Source organism: Pangasianodon hypophthalmus, chromosome 12 (assembly GCF_027358585.1).
Source record: "Pangasianodon hypophthalmus isolate fPanHyp1 chromosome 12, fPanHyp1.pri, whole genome shotgun sequence".
NCBI classification, from domain to species: Eukaryota; Metazoa; Chordata; class Actinopteri; order Siluriformes; family Pangasiidae; genus Pangasianodon; species Pangasianodon hypophthalmus.
Window position 1 is genome coordinate 8144525 of NC_069721.1, and position 20238 is coordinate 8164762.

General features: G+C 39.4%; 1 protein-coding gene across 7 annotated transcripts in view; it reads right to left on the bottom strand.

Moving 5' to 3' along the window:
• Positions 1-723: 723 nt before the first annotated feature.
• exoc6 (exocyst complex component 6) overlaps positions 724-20238 on the bottom strand; it is a 52572-nt gene continuing 33057 nt past the window's right edge. For 2 of the 7 annotated variants that reach the window (XM_026915590.3, XM_026915592.3), the window contains exons 16-24: positions 19031-19142; positions 18789-18923; positions 17637-17816; positions 16889-16918; positions 13549-13690; positions 7966-8039; positions 3371-3483; positions 3171-3182; positions 724-2256 (exon numbers count right to left, since the gene is read on the bottom strand). In XM_026915590.3, the coding sequence (XP_026771391.3) occupies positions 2124-2256; positions 3171-3182; positions 3371-3483; positions 7966-8039; positions 13549-13690; positions 16889-16918; positions 17637-17816; positions 18789-18923; positions 19031-19142 (931 nt within the window). In that variant the 3' untranslated portion in view covers positions 724-2123. The remainder of the gene's footprint in view (positions 2257-3170; positions 3183-3370; positions 3484-7965; positions 8040-13548; positions 13691-16888; positions 16919-17636; positions 17817-18788; positions 18924-19030; positions 19143-20238) is intronic. The other 5 variants (XM_026915593.3, XM_026915597.3, XM_026915594.3 and 2 more) reach the window with 3 other exon arrangements.

Sequence of the window (20238 nt, forward strand, 5' to 3'; positions counted from 1 at the left end):
AAATGATGCTATGCCTACACCTAACTTTTTACACTACACTACATTTGTTTCATAAAGGCTGAAGAAAAAAGCAGTTTTCCTCATCGGGACCTGCCAAGTGTCCCCACAAGTTCAAAACTGTCAGATATTCCTACTCTTTTCGGGACATTTGTTTATAAGAACATGCAACAAAATGAAGGAATGGATCCAACAGCCAAAAGCATTCTAAACAGCACAGTTTTAAATACATTATCACTGTTAGATGATGCTTTCATCCTATTTCAGAAATGATCTCTTCAGTTTCTTAAACAAATGCTTGCTGATCCTGCTCTTTTGTCAGGTATTTCATTTAAATTTTTCAACTATCCAATTATAGGATGCTTAACACTTTGTAAGCAGAGACTTTAGGGAAAGGTTTGTGTTTCTGTATAATTATGCTTTAAACAAACCTGATATTTCTGTGGGAAACATATTTAACAATATGTTTTGTTACTCGTTTTGTTACACTTTTTTATTTAAGGGATTAAGGATTCACACTATCATTGGATTATGAATTGGATTATGAAGTAAAAAGTTATAAAGGTCATTGATGTATGTTTGCTATTGTGGCTTTCATGTTCAGAAGAACTGATGTATGTCCATATATTAATGATGTATCTGCATATTCAACTCCAACATAAGCTCAGCTATCAATTTATCAGTAATAGACAATGCCTTTGTGAATAAAATTAGATGACACAGCAGTGTGTTGATCACATTTTATTAAAGCAGACAAAAACAAATGCATTCTGGGAAAAGTGATGCTCTTGGGAGTTCTCACTGAACTTTATGTCAGAGATAATGCAGCTCACCAGCAGGCTGGTATCTTCTGCATTCAATAAGAAGGGGAGAAATATAAGCAGTGCTGTTTCAGACATAACAGACTGGAGGAAAACCGAACATGTGGCATCACTAAGAATGATTCATAAAGTTTCATTGTTTCTTATTTTACATTTTCATGTTCAGGGAAAGGAACATGCCCCACCCCCTGCACTCACTTCGGATGTAGAGAATCTCTAGGTTCCATTTTGTGGTTTGTACAATGACGTTTTAATTTCACAAGCATACATACATATATACACATATATATGTAAATAACTTAAGTAATATTTGGTGCAAAGTCTGCGCAAAGACCAGGAGCAACTAAAGTCATGATGAAATGCAGCTTTGCTTCGGCGGCTGCATCTGGACCAGTTATTGCTCGCTTTCTTTCGCCTTAGTGTGAGCTTTGAAAGCGTTCAAACTCAAAAAAAAGCTTTCATTTCACCCTGAGGAAATAAAAATTAAATAAAAAATAGAATTCCACAGAGCGTTTCAGACACAAGCGAGTGTTTTGTACATAATGAAATGTAGTTTACAGCTGAAGACCATTATTCCCTTACATGAAGAAACGGTTCAGAATAGATGCAAATGTTATTAAATCATCCTGTCATCTTCAGCCTTATATATTAAAAAAAGAACACATTCATGCAAGGTTTTTTTTTTTTTCCCCTACACCACAAATTGACATAATTTGAGCCAAACTGATTCACTTCAGATTGTGAGGGAAGCATGATTTTATGGTAGTGTTAAATATAATTTAAAATATTTACACTAAAAACTTCATGGCCCATCCCGCTCTGGAGAATTTCTCAAAGATCTCAGCATGAACATCAGTCTCACATGAGGACTTCATCATTCATCATTCCCACATCAGCACTCCAGAGTAGTGATACAATCATTTCACTTTCACAATATACAAAACATAATCCTTGGCCATTAAAAATACATTAAAAGAAGAAATTACTGCTTAATTGTTTGCATTTGGTAAACCGACCCCTTCGTTTTTTTTAATCCCGTATTTACAGTATCGATTCAGTTTGAAATGGAACATACACAGCGGGAGACGTTTTGGCAGACGGCACTGGGGATGCGGCTGTGTGAGCGAGCTACGCTGCGAAACTCAAAGTGGTTCGATGGAATCTGAGCCATCGTAGTCGAAGGGGCAAATAAACAACAGTGCTATAGTCTTGAAGTTGGTCTCAATTGTGCACCGTGCTTTCACACTGTCATAAGCGCAGTGTGTGGGATTGGGAAGTGCAGGAAGGAAATGGTAAGGGGACGATCTAGGAGTGCTGCGACATGCCGTTCACCAAACTCCTCAGCTGCTTCACCACCGTCTCGATCAGCTTCTGCTTGTCGCGGTCGTTCTTTCGAAACTGGGAAAAGATGTTGTTCTTTTTGCTTGTATCCTTCATCCTGGGAAAACAACATCAGGAAGATTAGGCTATATATGTAATGTGTAATAAGTTCATGGTTAGCTGTGGAGACATGAACGTGTCATTTCATATGACATATGGTTACACAGTGTGTGATGAAGTTCCATGGAGTGTGGCTTAAATATATAGGGGTTAATAATAATAATAAAAAAAAGCTTTCTCCTCAATATCGATGAAATGTTCACATTAACAGTGTGTTGTAAATTTGGTTAGTTTCCGTGTTTGTGGAAAATGATTGTGGAAGTTTGCTGTTCTCCTATCTCCTTGTCTCCTTTCACCCTACTTATATGAAAGGAAGTAATGAATAAAACACCACAGAGTGGTGGAAAGTGTTTATTTTTCTATAACAGCATGTCCCCATATTTAAGAGGTATTCTATTCCTCTACACTACAAATTAGTTCCTTACATTATCACTTACATTATAGCAGCTATAAACAGTCATTCCCTCACCAGCCTGTATTTTTTCTTTAAAGTTTATAAGACAGAAAAACGCAGCAGTGTGCAAGGTCCTCTGTCCTGAAGACTTTCTGTTTCAGACAACTTAACACTAAGTGCCGACACTGGAGACTCATTCCAAAAATGCTAAATAAATGTCTCCTTATAGAAAACTTTATAAAAATCAGTTTATCTGCAGCATCTGCCATACATGTCCTTGTGTAAGATGTTACTATAGGATTGGGAACCTATTAAAACGAATGCATTAATATAAACCAGTGATTTGCCTTGTAGATGGAATTACACTCAGAGTCATGCTGTTATAGAAAATTAATCAATACCTTCTGACCAATCAAATTGAGTCAAGAACTGTGAGTACTATAGAGTAATGGATTTTATATGGAGAATAGTTTCACCAGTGTATGCAAGTGGAATAGTGTGAAACTGTTACTACCTACCCTCGGTTGACTCTGTCACATGTTAGCATTCAAAGAGAAAGAAAATTGCATATTAGGTGCTGATGGGAACAACACCAGTAATCTTTACTTCACATCAACATAGGAATTAAAGTTTCTTTAAAACATATCTTAGGACAAACAGGACAAATAGATAAGCATAGTGAATAATGAAATAAAGGCTGCACAAGAGCAATACTGACTTCTCCAAAAGTGCAAGTGCAGTTGACGGGTTGACCCGAAGATACTTCGAAGTGGGCTGGCCGTAGTCTGCTAGGTAAGTGGACCAGTCCCACACCATGAACAAGTCCAACAGCTGCAATACAAACAAACACATCCTTACAATACAGTGCGGTGATCATAGAAGCAAACGAGTTCATTTACACAAAGACAATAACCCAGTATTGCTGGTGATCCTAATTCACCGAAAATGTGAAGCACTCTAGATTGAGAGTGGGGAGGCGGGGTATTCGAGCTGCCGGTGGGGGTTACTTGTGGAGAAGACTGGATCTGGTATTCAAAATGCAAAAGGAAGAGCAATCCCTTGGTGACCTCTGGATAACCTGCACAGGGATTAATCCCAGCTCTGCTCTGGCCTGCAGTCACACTGGTACATGCCTTCCACCCACTCCACACCCACTTTTCCAATTGGGAAACCAGGTCTCAGACACACTGAGAAGAGCAGACTCTCACCACAGATTAAGAACAGTGTATGCTAATGGCTATGAAGCAATAGGGGATGATTGCTGGCTGGCTCGTTCATTACAGAGGGTCGAGTGTAGAGCTAATTCCATTTCACACCTGCTATGCGCTCTGTAATGGGGAGGCCTGTTTGCCAGAGCTTCATGTAGTGCTGTTTGCAGTTCCTGCTGGGCTGCATTACAGCCAATAAATGAAGGGGGACACCGGCATTGGACTGTGGGAGAGAGTCTGCAAGTGCTTAGAAATGCCAATGTGTGCAGATTCCAGGACATTTCTGTTTAGGACTGACATAAAGCTTGTTATAGTAATGATGCCCAAGAAGTCCAAATAATGGAGTGTATCTGTTTCCCATTGTACTACTGTTCTTTCCAGTGAAAGAACTGGAACTAGGATACCTACAGGTCAACTGAGGACACTTTGGGGTGAAAACCTTTTTTTTTTTTAACTTTTAAAACTTCTGGAAAATTTCTTCCATTGAGTACAATGGAAACTCTCAGATTATCTCATCACAACTCCTCTCCATAGTTATTTGGGCTGATGTTAATTCTACACATTGCATTTCATCTACTGGCCACAAACACTAAAATGAAGAACACTGCCCAAGCAACACTCAGCCTGTCAAAAGCTGTAAGTGTGTCCGACTCACCTCCAGGCCACCTTTCATGGCCTGACTCACTTTTATCATCTCCTGGCTTTCTTTATTAGTATTTCTTCTCATTCTTCTCATTAAAAAGAACTGTTTTTGTTAAAGCCTGATCAACATGTTCCATGTCGGCCACGTTTTGTGTTTGTAACATAATTTGAGAGCAATGTGCTTCCCTTGGGGCATTTAATTAAAACTAGAATTAAAGATCCACCAAGATTACGGATGAAGCAATAAACTGCATAAATCATCAGAGCTTGGGCTTTTAATCTGCATGTGTGAGAAATTACTCAGTTTCTTCACACGCAACCTTACAACCAGAGTTCAGACACAGTACACTTGAGACGTGGAGATGCTTTCAAGAATAATGAAATAAAGAGTTTCCAAATATTGAAAAAAATAAATCTAGTCAATCTTTGGTGTGAGCATCATCTTCCTTAAAAATGGATTTGTGGTTTTAGAGGGAAATTGGCTGTTAGTATGTTCCAAGCCTCTTGGAGAATATCCGATTTTTCTGCAGACTTCAGGATTTTATTTGAAGAGACAGCCAAACTGTCTGAAAACTACTCATTATGTAACATGTTACCCTTTCATAATAGCATAGAAGCATTTCTCTGTAACACTTATATTATTGGGAAATGTTTACAGTGTCTACAATGTGCTACAATTTTTCCTGACATGCTATTGCAGAAATAAACATCGAAACAAACAACTAAGATAAAACCGAGACTTTCCCCCTATAGCACTGTGCTTACTGGAAAGAGGATGCCTTAGCCAGTTCAGACCTGCTTATAAAGTACCTTCAAATATAGTGAAAACAAAACAGAAATTGTGTTTCTAGGGTACAACCAACAATGTTTTTGAAGATCTCATGACTTCTGTCAACATCAGCAGCTCAAGCTACAGATAACAAAGTCTTAAAAATTGTTTGAAACAGCCTAGAGTAAACAAGAGTGTCCATTAGGGATCAGATGATTGGCAGTGACAGTGTGACCTCTGCATTCAGGGTCAGTATGTTCACAAACAGGCCAATTCCAGTGGATCCATCTTAGGTGCTGCCTGTGGCCCTTGTCAAAACTGATACCCAAGTATCTCCCCCACAGCACTTGGTTCGGTGGATAGTGAGCTGCTTCTGTGAGCGGCGTGTACTGAACGAGAGGTTAACCTTAGAGGGAAGGGCAGGGTGAGGCGGTAAAGCCTGACCACTGGCACTCTCCTCTTCCCCTTATCTGAGAGCTAGGCGCTTGACCCTGTCCTGAGCGATCACTCTGATTGCTCCCTCTGCTTGAAACAAAATCAGAGGGCACTTGAAGCACAAAAATCCTTCTGACATTTGAGCCAGTCTATGGAATGAACACCGTCTGAAAAAGCTGCTCGTCTTATCTTGTCAGTTTCCGTTATGACATGTATGCGCCCATTCAAAAATGCAGCTTCACCATATTAGATTACACTCCAAAGACAAGAAACGACTGTCTCCAAGACTTTACAAGGCTTATATTAACGTAAGTATCTTTGTTTTGCTATACACAGAAGACATTTGGGTTTGGGATCAAAAGATGAATGACACGATAGATCAGAATTTCAGCTTTTTATTTTCTGATATTTATATCTAGTGTTAAATTAATTATAACATCACATCTTTTTTTGAAGCCACCCATTTGTCAAGTGATCAAAAATACTGGAACAGGTGTTTCTTGTTGCCCAGGTATGCCCTGTTAGATTGATTGTTTAAACAGTTAATAGCTGTGAATGTCTGAGCACTGGGTTTCACCTGTGAAGAGTGCATTTGTTGTGACAAAGGATAAACAAACATGAAGACCAGAGAGCTGTCTTTGGGAGAAAAGCAAGGCATTTTGAAGATGAGAAAAGAGGGAAAATTGAACCATTGCACAAGCATTGGGCATAGCTAATACAACAATTTGGAATGTACTGAAAAAGAAAGAAACCACTGGTGAACTAACAACCAGACACTGAACAGGTCAGCCAAGGAAAACAACAGCAGTTGTTGACAAACATTGTGAGAGCTGTGAAGAAATACCCAAAAACAACAGTCAGTGACATCACCAACAACCTCCACAGGGCAGGGGTGAAGGTATCACAATCCAATGAAAGAAGACTTTGAGAGCAGAAATATAGGGGCCATACCACAAGATGCAAACCACTCATAAGCAGGAAGAATCAGAAGGCCAGATTGGAATTCGCAAACAAATACAGAGATGAGTCTCAAAACATCGGGAACCAAGAATAATCTCTACCAAAGTGATGGAAAGGCCAAAGTGTGGAGAAAGAAAGGATCATGATCCAAAACATACAAGCTCACTGGTCAAGCATGGTGGAGGTAGTGTCATGGCTTTTGCTTGCTTGGCTGCTTCTGGAACGAGCTCACTGATCTTTATTGATGATGTAACTCATGATGGTAGCAGCAGAATGAATTCAGAAGTCTACAGAAACATTCTGTCTGCCTATTTACAGAGAAATGCATCCAATTAAATTGGGAGAAACGTCATCAGGCAGCAAGACAACAACCCAAAACACACTGCCAAAACAACAAAAAACTTCATCAAGGGAAAAATTGGAGGTTTTAGACTGGCCAAATCAATCGCCAGACTTTAACCCAATTGAGCATCTCACCTCCTGAAGAGGAGACTGAAGGGAGAAACCACCAAAAACAAACAACAACTGAAAGAAGCTGTGGTACAAACCTTGAAAAGCATCACAAAAGAAGAATGCAACAGTTTGGGGATGTCAGTGGGTCACTGACTTGATACAGTTAAGCAAGGAATACGCAGCCAAATATTAAGTGTTATTTACTTTAAGACCATCTGTACCTATAGTTTTGCTCAACTAAAAATTGGGTGGTCTGCCACCAAAGGTGCCAAGTTGTTTAACACATCTAGATGTAAATATCAGGAAATGAAAGTTGAAATTCTGATCTATCATCGCATACTCATCTTTTGATCTCAAACCCAAATGTCTTTTCAATGTATAGCAAAAAAAAAAGTATGTATATATGTATGTGTTTGTGTGTGTGTATAGCACTGTGAGAAGCATAAGGCTTGCACTTTATTTAAAAAAAAAACCCAACAGAATTAAATAAGATTTCAGAAAAAAACTAGAGAGAACGCTCATTTTGTACAGTGGTATGTGTGAGGTATACAGGTTCATACTATTTTCTTTAAAACAAAAGAGAACGCTAACAGTCAGAGACTGTTCAAACTGTGAATATTAAGTATCCCACTTTAACCAATTTTGTGTCTACCAACAGGAACAATCACTTCAGACACATATTACAAGTTCCAGCGCATATTAATCATAATACAGATGACTAAATCTGATAATAGCTTAATGACTGCTGTTAAGATGAAACTCGTTGAGCTTTCCATTACTGGCCCACTGTAGCTTCTTCACCTCGGCTCAGGTTCTGATGCTGGGCTGCTGAGGTCTCGTGCTTACCTGTCGAAGGTCAATGAACGCCAGCTGTAGTGTGTCCCCCTGGAATCCCGGCACAGGCTCTGAACTGGCAAATACTGCAAAGATAACAAGAAAGCAATGTAATAATTCTCAGCACTCAATTACTCCATTCTGAATTTTATGATGAACAACTGTTTAATATTATTCGTACGGAGTCACTGTATTTGTAGATTGGAGCTTGCATTGAAGAAGAAGAATTTTCTTTATAGAAGATATATAGTATTGTTTCTTTCATAGCTCTTCTTTTAAAACATATCCAGTTACAACACGATGAACCTGTAACCAGGTACTTATTCCACACAGACAGAGCAACAGATATGAATTCTTTTGTCTTGTTTTGCCTGGTGGGAATTGAACCACTGGTGAATTAAATTGGATCATGAAACGATGAGCCTCTCCCAGTTCTTGATTCACAGCCAGCGAGAGGCCTCAGGTATTCCCTGTGCTGCTGAACCCCGGTATGAACTCTGATTCACCCTGTCATACCAGCTTCAGGGCTCTACAGGGGCAGCTACAAACACCACGCACACGACCCACATTTCTCCACATGTGACAGTGATGTAGCATACGAATGGTTGAACGGCTAAGGCACACAGGGCACAACGCTTCTCTCTTTGTCTTCCATGTGTCTATTTAACAGACTGATGATTTGCTTTGGTCTGTCCTGCATGAGATAAAGGAGGTCTTTCCATAGATCAGGTTCTGCATTTAAGCAGCACAACAATATGCACCCTTACCTTAAATGCAGAAGTGTTTGATATAACCAACTTTTATATTAGCTATATGATAGGTTATTTTCTGTTCTAGTAAAAAAAAAAGATCAGTATGCACATGTTCATTGAATTACATTCTAAGAATGCGAATAAGTATAAACTCAGTCTTTATTTTGTTCACTGAGGCCAACAGACACATTCCAAAATTTCCACAACAGATCGCTGTGTTAGACACATGAATGTTTTTGTAACTACATTTGGATCACTTGGACCGCAGGCCCCGTCGCTAATATAACACTCAAAAACCAGCTGGAACAAAAAACAAGCTCTCAGTAATGCTGTGGTCATATGTGCACTAGTTTTACAACAAGTAGGGCATATGCAAGAGTTACTTTCTGAAGTTTCCCCAGCCACATTAAAAAAACAGTAGTTACACTTTCATCAGTAGTAGTTTAGGAGAGCTTAGGGACGCTGCCTCCGTGCATGCAGCCATCTTGGATTCTGATACAGCTCTTCATTCATATGCAATGACTATATTTAATATGCATGGACACTTTATAACTAGGGGTGTAATTCGGATAGTTCATCAAAATATGATATGATTGATACGATATGATATGATACGATTTGTTGCTGCATCGCATTCGCATTCTTTCTGACACACAGGCAGACAGTGTGGGGAGTAAACGAAAATGCACGCTTTGGCGGAAATGCGTAGACGGACGTTACGTGAGGAACGAGGACGTGGAGAGTGTCAAAATAAAGGTACCGCATATCGATATTTTACGTGTGGCATCGATGCATCGTATCGTTAGAAATTTAATCGATGCATCGATCCATATCGATGTATTGTTACACCCCTATTTATAACCATGTCAGAGCCCAGACCGCAAAGACATAGCAATGTGCGCAATAACAATAACTTTGGACCTCATATATACAGCTGAATACGAACTGATTTATTAATAAATCGTTCTTAGGAGCGTTTACACAGGAAATTTGGTATTCATGAAAGTTCTGTAATTTTGGAAAACGTTCATATCCTACTCGTGCTCCTGAGTGTGTGTAAATTTATGAAGATTAACTAATGATTACTGCACTTTCATTTATGGAATACACGAGTGTAAATGGCTTTTTTTTTATTACGTTTATTATTTTTAAGATGACCTTTTCCAGAATGGAATCTCTATCAAAAACACATCCTCATGCTAGTTCACTTGGTCAAGGACCAAGAATACCATTGAGAAAATTTTGTGAAAACCAGCTGTTTTATATAACAGGCACTAATTAAAGGATAAGAAGAAAGCGAGCCAACACAAGCCCATTAAGCTAATCATTCCATTATGACAAAAAAAATAAATAATTGCCGTCAAATACACAGAGGATGGGCCGGTCTGTCTGCGCATAGCCTTAAGCTGTAAACAAACACCTCAGCTGATGGAAGATTTAGTGCTTATGGAGGAAAGGATAGTTAAAGACTGGCATGATTTTTTCGGAGGATGAAAGCTGGCTTGTAAATTGGTTCCGTTTGCCACGGCATCTTCTTTCATGCTCTGCAACACTTTAGATCCAGCACAATGGGCAGAGACACTTAAAACTATTGAAGTTTCATCACCTGGGTACAGTGTAGATCTTTTTTTCTCCTCTGTTTCAATGTCACACCATTTTCCTCTCACTTCATTCAATTCACATCTAATTCACCTTTTCTGTAATTTGTCTCTAGATTTTGACCTTTTCAGAAGTAAATTTATTGGTGAGTCAAAATAACTTCAACTTCTGCTTTTCTGCTTTTTCTTTCAACATCAGTAGTCATTTCATGTCTCCAGCCCTCTGTGCACTTGACCTTTTATGGAGTTCTGCGGGCGCCAATAAATGCAAATGAGCTGCATCGGGAATGCACTTTACACTTGACGAGCGATCAACGTATGTACACGAGTACAAAGAAAAGCAGCCTTTTTATAAATCCGGCGAAAAATATTAGTTTAGGTTCGGCTTACGCAAACGCTTACACACAATTTTAATAAAAGATTGACTAATGAGGACCGATGTGTGCAATAACAGTGTGTGCAATATTCTGATTGCGACCGCAGTGCAATTGGTGGAATAGCAATATGTGCAATACTGCGACTTAAACTTAAAAAGTTGCTGTTCAACTTCATTTCTCCTTTTGATATAAGTGGTACCGACCAATTTATTAAGGACACATGTAGCCCTGCATGTTCATGCAATTTTTCAAATCAGCCAATCATGTGCCACCAGCACAATGCATGTTGCGAAAACAAAAAACATCCAGGGAGTGGCAGCTGTGCGACAACTCTTTACAACCGAGGTGAACAGAAAAGCATCTCAGAACCCACAACACACCAAACCTTGAGGCGGATGGGCTGCAACCATGTCAGGTTCCACTTCTGTCAACCCACAACAGGAATCTGAGGCTAGAGCAGGCGCAGGCTCACGGAAACTAGACGACAGAAGATTTTCCAGTCTTCAATATGTTAACCTGGCACTATCTGGAACATTGTCCATGACAATGACAATAAATTCTTGAATCTTGAATCAATAGTAGTTAAGAGTGTTTCATTTTTAGCACCACTACTTCAAACAGACTGAAGACTAACATGATATACTGGATGTGTCACTTGTGTAACAAGTTCAGATTTGGAGACTGAATATTGTAAACAGATTTTAGAAATTAAATTAAGTTGCTTTTGTTCTGTTCTGTTCAGTTCAGTACTTAGCAATATTGTGTCCCATCGCCCCAGACCATCTTATCACATTTTAGAGCATTACAGCTATCACCCATTAAAGGGTATTTTACAATGCCTAATGTGCCTTGCTCTCTGACAATGGAATCACAAAAAGCCCCTTTTCCATTCCAGGGGATCCGGCCGGTGGGTGGGTGTATTATGGGACACTGTAATTGCCTTTTGGAGAAACCAGGCTGAGCACAAAAAGCTGAAAACATCCTGTGACTATTGTACATGTGTACAATTTACAAATAGAACACAAAGTTTAATTAGATTTTCTCTCCATGAGCTGGTTTTTCGATTTATGCCACATCCTTGCCATATTTTCTCCATCTTTCATGGAGGCAGATGGCATGGTGTTGGCTTTTACTCATATACTGTGTATACACAAAAGGAAGTGCACCACAGTGAGGACGTGCCACATTTGGGCAGCCGAAATGCCATCGTATGCCCGCATGCCAACAATCCATGAATACGATATGAAAAAAGGTCTTTAAACTCAGTCCTGACCTTGACTTGTTTTCCCTACAAAAGGTAACGAGAGCTTTCAGAATGTGCTACATGCCTTAGATGTGGATTTGTTTACTTTAGACACGTTTCTGAAAGCAGTAATTACGGCGTCTGGGTGAAATCCACTAACAGGCACAGTGGCGTATGAAATGACGCAAAGACGTCATGGTGAATGACCTACTTAAAAGAAGTCTTTTTGGGTGAGAAAACCAAAACTGCTGGCAATGGCAACAGGATAACATCTATTAAAACATTCACCCAACTGAGCATGTGGTCAAATCCGCACATAGCTCCACTGTATGCTCAACCAAAGCTTCTAGATATCTACAGATAGCATTCCGGTCAAAGATTAAATCTAATTCTCAGACCAAAAAGCCTTTTCAGTGGAAAATTCCTCTGACTGTAATTTAACCCAAGAACTTTTTTCGTAAATAAAAATAACCCTTATTTACGGTAAAGTTAAGAGATTTCATACTATTTCACTGACCACGAAAGTAGTAAAACCTTTAGAAACTGTACTTTGACAGACTTTAGTTCGGTTATATTGGTTTTCCACCAAGTGGCTCAGCTCGACATATTACCCATAACCCATGACATTTTTGCTGTTCTACCACCATGCAGGCTGTGACGTCCCTAAGTACCCCATGCTGAGTTTAGTTACCCTTTTCGCCTAGGTACCACATGAGCCAAGCCAGGACATATGGGTGGAGCTAAAAATATTGTAGACTGTCGCATTGCTGAAGTGCAGTCACACAGATTAATGTCTGACATGGCTCTCTGCTAACACAAAACTCTTCAGTAGGCTAGTGTAGTTTTATTCTTTAGAAAAGTGGCAGATTTCAGAGGTAAAAATCAGTTTTAAAAAGCTTAACAATTCAGATTTATTGACCTATTTACCCACAATAATGTTTTCTTATCCCTGTTAACAAGAGCTCACACCTCTGCCCTGGAATGTCTGCTATCTTCTAGTTAGGGCAAATCCCAAATGGCTTCTGTACTTTCTTTGCACCCTAGATAGGATATAATATACACCCTATCTAGTGCTCTCATGTATAATGCAGAAAGACATTTGAGATTCAGCCACATATCTTGTGTTTTTGGCTTAACTGTCATTTGGGAACGTTTACTCTCAAACATACGATGAACTCTGTATTTGGATTAAAGATTAAAGTATTGGCACACTTGGCTAGGTTTAGGTGCATGGGCAGCCATTAAGTGAAAGGCTGCTCATTTGTATGTTCACTAAAGAATGATAGCCTCCAGAGAAACTCCTCCTAGTAGTTGTGATGAGAAATTGGCATACACACTCAGTGAAGATACGGACAGACGTGGGTATGGATTTGTTCAGCTGAGAAGCACTATTAGATTCTGTTCAGACAGAGTGAGACTAATTGTCATTCACTGAAAGGAACACAAAAGTAACAGTATCGGAATATGAAGATGATCACATTTGCATTCTCTCGTATTGCCCAGTGCATCACCCAGTGAAGGTTAAACATGCACTTTTGGCCAATCAAGGTACTGTCGAACCTTCTCATATACTCAAGCCAACACTGTATGATATGCAGCAATAGTTATGGTGTCGCAGTACTCACGTTCACACTGGATGACGTCCAGGTTGAACTGCTGGATGGCCCCCATGCTGACCTGCTTGAGCTCTGTGTCCAGCAGCATCTGCATCATGGAGGTGGCAAGGTGCTTGCAGGCTGACATGCAGGCCGTCTGAGCCACTTTCCCCTACACACACACACACACACACACGCACACACACAGAAAGACAGCAGAGATGACATCAAGCAGTGCTGTGTCTCCTCAGTGTGCCACTTCAGCAAATATTGCCATTCTGTATGCTGACCTGATGAGTGTCAAATTTGACCTATTATGTGTGTGTAAATAAAATGAGCACCAACATTCTGATTATATGGAGTCTGAAAATTACCCACATTTTGTTTTACCACAACTCTGGCTTTTTCAAACTTCATAAGCTTCTCAAAAATATTAACACAATATTATTAAATTTAAGGATGTCTACAGCTCTAACCATGAGAATAGGTGGCACAAATGGTCTTGCATTTTGGACACACACACACACACACACTGTTAAATCACATACTGATAACGACTGATCATGCAGGTTGACATGGCTCATCATGAGCAGGATTACACAGAGGGCAGGATTAATTGACCAAATTCAATACACTCACACACACGCACACACAAACACTCATGCACTAGCTGCTACACCAACATACACACATGCCGAGAACTTACCAATACAAAATACTTATATATAGTGAACATTTACCATCATTAAATAAATAAATAAACAGACAGAACAATTTCTACACATCAACAACCTTGTTCATTATTAGGATGTGCGAAGGAATTCATTACAAGTTACATGTGACTTATTGATATATAAAATTGCATACAATAATGAACACACTGTCAAGTTTTACATGAAAGACTGACACATTATTAACACGTGCGTCTACAATACATACTTCCATACAGCATAATTGCTTCTGCTCCAGTTCAAGACTTATCATCTTATCAAGCAACTTCACATGATGCTACTCAAATTCACACATGAAACTAAAACACCCACCACACTGACAGCTTTATGAAGCAGTGTATGAGGCTAAGTAGAATGAGAAATAAAAACCAAATCTGTTACAAAAACAAACCACTTCATACTGACAAAAGCTCAAACAGTCGATGTACATGCCACTACTAAGTGTGTAGGGTATCAGCGATTAAGTTAAAATGCCTAGCTAGTGTGCAAGACTTAACTTAAGACTTAACTTCACATATACAGTAGGGTTAAAAAGGTGAGTCTGCTCTATTATCTTAAATAATACTGAATGTACTTGCAGGAGAGCACTAACTTCCCTGTACTATATACGTATGAGCTTATGAACAAACGTGACTGGGGAAGGAGAGAGAGGCCAATTATGCTCTATAGGACAGTTACGGATGTCCGTAGCACCACTGGGATCCAAACACGTGAATTCTATGGAAGCTATAATAATTATACAATTATATTTCTCAAATTGAAGACTTAGATTATTCTTTATTCATACAAATCCAAGACGTTTTCTGTATCGACTGGGACTTGGCTCAGACTTATTAGTATTTGTACTTGGACTTGTCTCTGTCTCTGGCATTGGTCTCACTAAATAATGTCTTGGTCTCGAACAAGAGTTTGATAATATAATAATGTTTGAATTGTTTTTTAGTGACAACCAAATTATATGCCTACATCTATATTCCAGAATGATTCTTCAGGATTCTAGGTAATTCTCAAGAGAACTTGTCTGCTATAAGTAAAAGCTTGGCCTCGAAAAGGGTTTGATGGTTTTTCTGTCTTGATCTTGATTCGCCTGGTCTTGATCTGGCCTTACTTTCAATTGGACTCGATCTTGACTTGGTCTCGACCCCTTTAAGACTCGGCTAGTCCCGGTCTTGGCTACAGTCCTGCTACGTTCACACAAGCAAGCGACAAAGCGACAGGCAATCATTCATTTTTTTATGTGTGACATGGAGCCACAATTTCAGCGACAGCAGCAAGCAACAAAGCGGCAGTGCAACAAGCGATGTCTGAATTGAGATTTTCTCAGTTCTATGCAAATTAGGAAAAGCGACAAGCCAAACGGTCAGCTCAAATGACTCCTAGGACCAATCCGATGGCGCGTGTGGTCCTACATTTCTTCAGTTCCCCACGCATCACTTCAGTTCCTACCTGCAGTTAGTTCACATTTACTGTTTGATGCAAAAAAAATTTATATATAACTGTGGTTTCGTCTTATCCTGCCATATACAATTTCTCATCAAATATGTGTAGAAATATTATGTTAGAAGAAAGTAAGAGAGATCGTTGTTGCCTCCAGTGAGTCTACGTAGCGCTTACAGTTAGCTTGCTTTGTGAATCTGCCAACAAAGCTAGTACAAAGCCTAGCATATAACGTAAATCAAATTTAATACATTCTAAACTAAAATAGTGTGTGTATATCGTATAGTACGCTGTAGGCGACAAATTACGGCTAGGATCATTTCTCATTAGAGACCCATAAGAGACAAACTATAAGCGTCACGAGCGGCACCTGCTAGTGTGAACGTAGAGTAACTTACAACAGGCTGTTCTCACTGAGGCATACTCACGTGTTAGATGCTGAAACACCACAACAATAATGCAATTAGTGCAAATGTTTGGCAGCACAACAATTTTTTAATTGTTAATCTATGGTTAAGGCTGGCATAGCCATTCAGGTTTAGATGATGTATTACTGAATAATAATGATCCACCGAATAAAAGGTTTATTTAACGATTCATCTTTAGCAAAGCTTTATCTTGGTCAGGGTCACAGTGGATCCGGGGTCTGTGCCGGGAACACTGGGCATGCAATACACCCGGAATGGGATGCCAGTCCATCACATGAATAAATGATAAAATAAAGCGTGAGGAGCAGACTCAGGCTTTTGGACCATTCTGTATACCAGCTGAATAAATCCAAATTGGCTTTTTCAAAAGAGACTGTACCTAAGATAGTATGTGAAGCTTAAGCTATGTTCAGTGTACCTGAATGCACATAACCCCAGGACGTTTCAGACCACACATTTCATTCTGCTGTCAATGATCAGGCTGCATTCTGACTTGAGACTTGGAGTTACAACACAAGGGATAACGACTTTGGAAACGAAAACCTCCGTGTGTGAATCTCAAGTGAGAACCCGTCCTATGTTGAGCAGATGCTGGCATCCACATGAGACAGTCAGGGGAAACAGATCAGGTGGGCACGACATTTGATCTGGTTCATTTTTGGTACAACAATGTGGAGAAGGAAGCAAAGCAAGCCTGGAGGCGAGTCCACACAGCGGACACGAGCATGCGCTTTTTTTTTCCCCTCTGGGGGTGTAAGGAGGGTGTGTACTTACCGACATCGCAGCATGATCATTGGTGTTATTCTGAGCAGAACCCCCAACAAAATAAAAAAAACACAGACAGGGAAAGAAAGTATGGCAACAATAAATGGACAGATAAAGAAAAGTCTGATAACCAAGCATGCCTGGTAGAAAGAAATACAAGGCTACAGTCACTTGGAGGAGAGAGAGGACATTCCTGGAAAAAAAACAAAACAAAACAAAAAGCAGCGGAGATCAAACAAGAGACAAAGTAAGATTTTTCAGAGCAAGGGCGAGCTGGAGAGTAAAGCAGGCAAGCACTACATCTTTAAAAACAGAAATTTACCTGTATCTGATGTTCAGGTTCATGGTTACATCATTTAAAAATAAATGAAAGTCTTTAAATGTGAGGACAATCTGGTTCTAAATAACCAGGAATGCTAAAAAGTGTTCCGTTTAGTACTAGTAAGCATCAATGTCCAGTATGAGCTGCTACTGTAATCCACTGCATGACATATTATAAAGTAAAAGATTAATATTCTTCTATTCTCTTGTACTCTGTGTGTCTTTGTTGGGATTTCTAAAAGGTCCTTCTGTCCCCATAAAATGACAGACGCACAGTAAAAGAAACAGATACACCAACACGACGTGCTACAGGACCAACACACACACAGAAATCAGTCAGCTCAACAAACATTTAAAACCACAACCGAAACACACACAGCACCGTTTAGATGAGAACAACACCATGACGAGGCTGTGTGTGCTTAGCGAGGCTCACCGGCAGGTGTGTGAAGACCTGGAAGGTGCTGCGCAGGAAGTTGATGAGGTCCATGAGGTAGCCGCTGGCCCTGCCGTCCGACTCGGCCATGCTCCACTCGTAGTCAGCCAGCTGGATGAACTCGTCGATCTTCTGGTTGAGCTTGGTGTAGATCTCGCCTTCTGCTGCGTGCCTGGCATCCTAAACACAGAGGAACCGTTTCACGAATGTTCGTTTGTTGTCCTATAATCCCATAAAACACTTGGTTTAAGATATACTGTGCAAAAGAAATGCTGTAGAGCAAAGATGCCTTCAAAAATAATGAAATCAAATGTTTCTACATTAAAGAAATACTACAAAAAGCAGTAAACAGTAATGAATTAAACTATATAATGAACTATAAAATGAAAAGTCTATATTTGGTGTGACGATCCCTCGCTTTTAAAAAAAAATAGTAGTCTCAGGTACAATTTGTGCAGTTTTATAAGGAAATTAGGAAATTAGTTTTTTTAACTTTAAAATTAAATTAAGGAAATTAAAAAGGAAATTTTACTGAGCATCTTGCAGAAGCAGCCACAGTTCTTCTTTAGACTTTGACTGTTGCACTTGCTTCTTATTTTTGCAGCAAAACCCAGCAGCCTTCATTATGTTTTTTGTCTGAAAAGTGTCTCTTGTGTAACATGATGCTTTCTTTACTGACTTAGAAACGTTTTTTTCTGTAGCACTTAATTTTGTGCTGGAAAACTAATGTTTGAAAATCTACAATGTTTTTGTACTGAATCAATAATGTAGAAGTCCTAAAATAATAATCTATAACAAAGTTTGTACTAAAAGAAAAAAATAGGATGCCTACGACTTTTGCACAGCACTGTATAAGCTAGTAGGGTCAATATAAAGGTTACTACAAACAGGAAGAAGTTCTTACTGGCTTCTTCTGTGAAAGGGTTGTCAAGTTTAAGGAATTAAAAGCTGCCTGATTAGTTACTATTTTATTATTACAGAGAGAGAAAAAAAACGATTGCTTGTGATTAGGACATTTGGCATTGCTGGAGAGGCGTCTGTTTGCTCCTGGCGTAGAATAACTTCTACGTTATTCCAGATGTCATCTCATTGATTTACACTCATGAAGAAGAAATCAAAATCATTACACACCAGGCTTGCCAAGTATCTAACCTTAAATGTGGAGAGGCCATAGAGTCTTGTGGTGTGGATGGTTTCTGGAGAGACGTTGGTAATGTTGGTGATGAAATCTTCCAGGTATTTACACGCTTGCTCTAAGTGGGTGGTATTTATGATGATCTGAACCAACTGCAAAACAGTCACATAACTCCATCATGCCACACTTGTTTACATACATTCTCTCAAACTGTATCGGTATTTTATGTGCAGGGTGACTGCAGAAATATGACTCTGACCTCAGTGAGTCCTATATGAGGCTTTCTGATGAGGTTCTGTAAGCAGCCGCTCAGCGTCCTCGTCAGCAGCAGGTTGGTGGATTTACGAAGCATGTCATCAATCTCAGTAGAGCTGAAGGGAAAGATGAACCAGTTAAGAGACACTGCATGAACACAACTACATTTAGGAAGCCAGTAGAGAATGTGGAGATCTTTTCATCTTTCTGTTTATGACTCAAATAAATCAACTTAGTGAAAAGGTTTCTGTTTCACACAGTGCATGATTCTGTCAGGGGCCACACTGAGAACTCGTATGGATACTATGTCCAGCTCCCAATCTATGATCATGGTTACAGTCTAAGTGTCTTTTTTTTAACTGAAATAAGTAAGGGAAATTTTGGCATTAGAATATTAAACTATTCTCTTCCCATTTGCCACTGGTCCAGTACCAAAGGTTCCAGTTATTTGGTTTCTGGTACCTACTCATGACTGGCATTTGGCAGATGCTCTTATCCAGAGAGGCTTACAATTATCTCATTTATACAACTGAGTTGAGGGTTAAGGGCCTCGCTCAAGGGCCCAGCAGGGGCAGCTTGGCAGTGCTGGGATTTGAACTCACGATCTTCTGATCAGAAGTCCAACGTCTTAACCACTGCGATACCACTGGCATCAACAAGGCTGAATGGTACTCAGTACTAGGGTAACCAGCACTGTTCATATTTCTCATTCTGTACATCTCATTTCTCACTCTGTACATCTCATTTCTCATTCTGTACATCTCATTTCTCATTCTGTACATCTCATTTCTCATTCTGTACATCTCATTTCTCACTCTGTACAAACTCAGAAAGAACAAACACGCTTAAATAGTTTGCCGGTGATATGGAATGCCAAATTCATTGAATGCTTCAGTGTGTTTAGTTTCAACAATAATTCTAATAATTCTCAAAAATTCTAATAATTTCGTGGCATGGACATATTGTTTGCAATATGACCTGGTTAAACAAATGGCCAATCAAAGAAATAAGTTAAGGTCAACAAAGAATAAGTGCTTGGATTAACAGTGACATCGCCACGCACCTTAACAACACAGTCATTTTTACTGTTGGCAGCACTGTATCTGTCACAGACATCTTTCATTTTGGTGGAAAATAAAGTATTACTAGAACTCCAAATTTCCAGTGAATTCTGTTTGGGTTCATCTCTTGTTCCATGTGCCATGAGAAAAA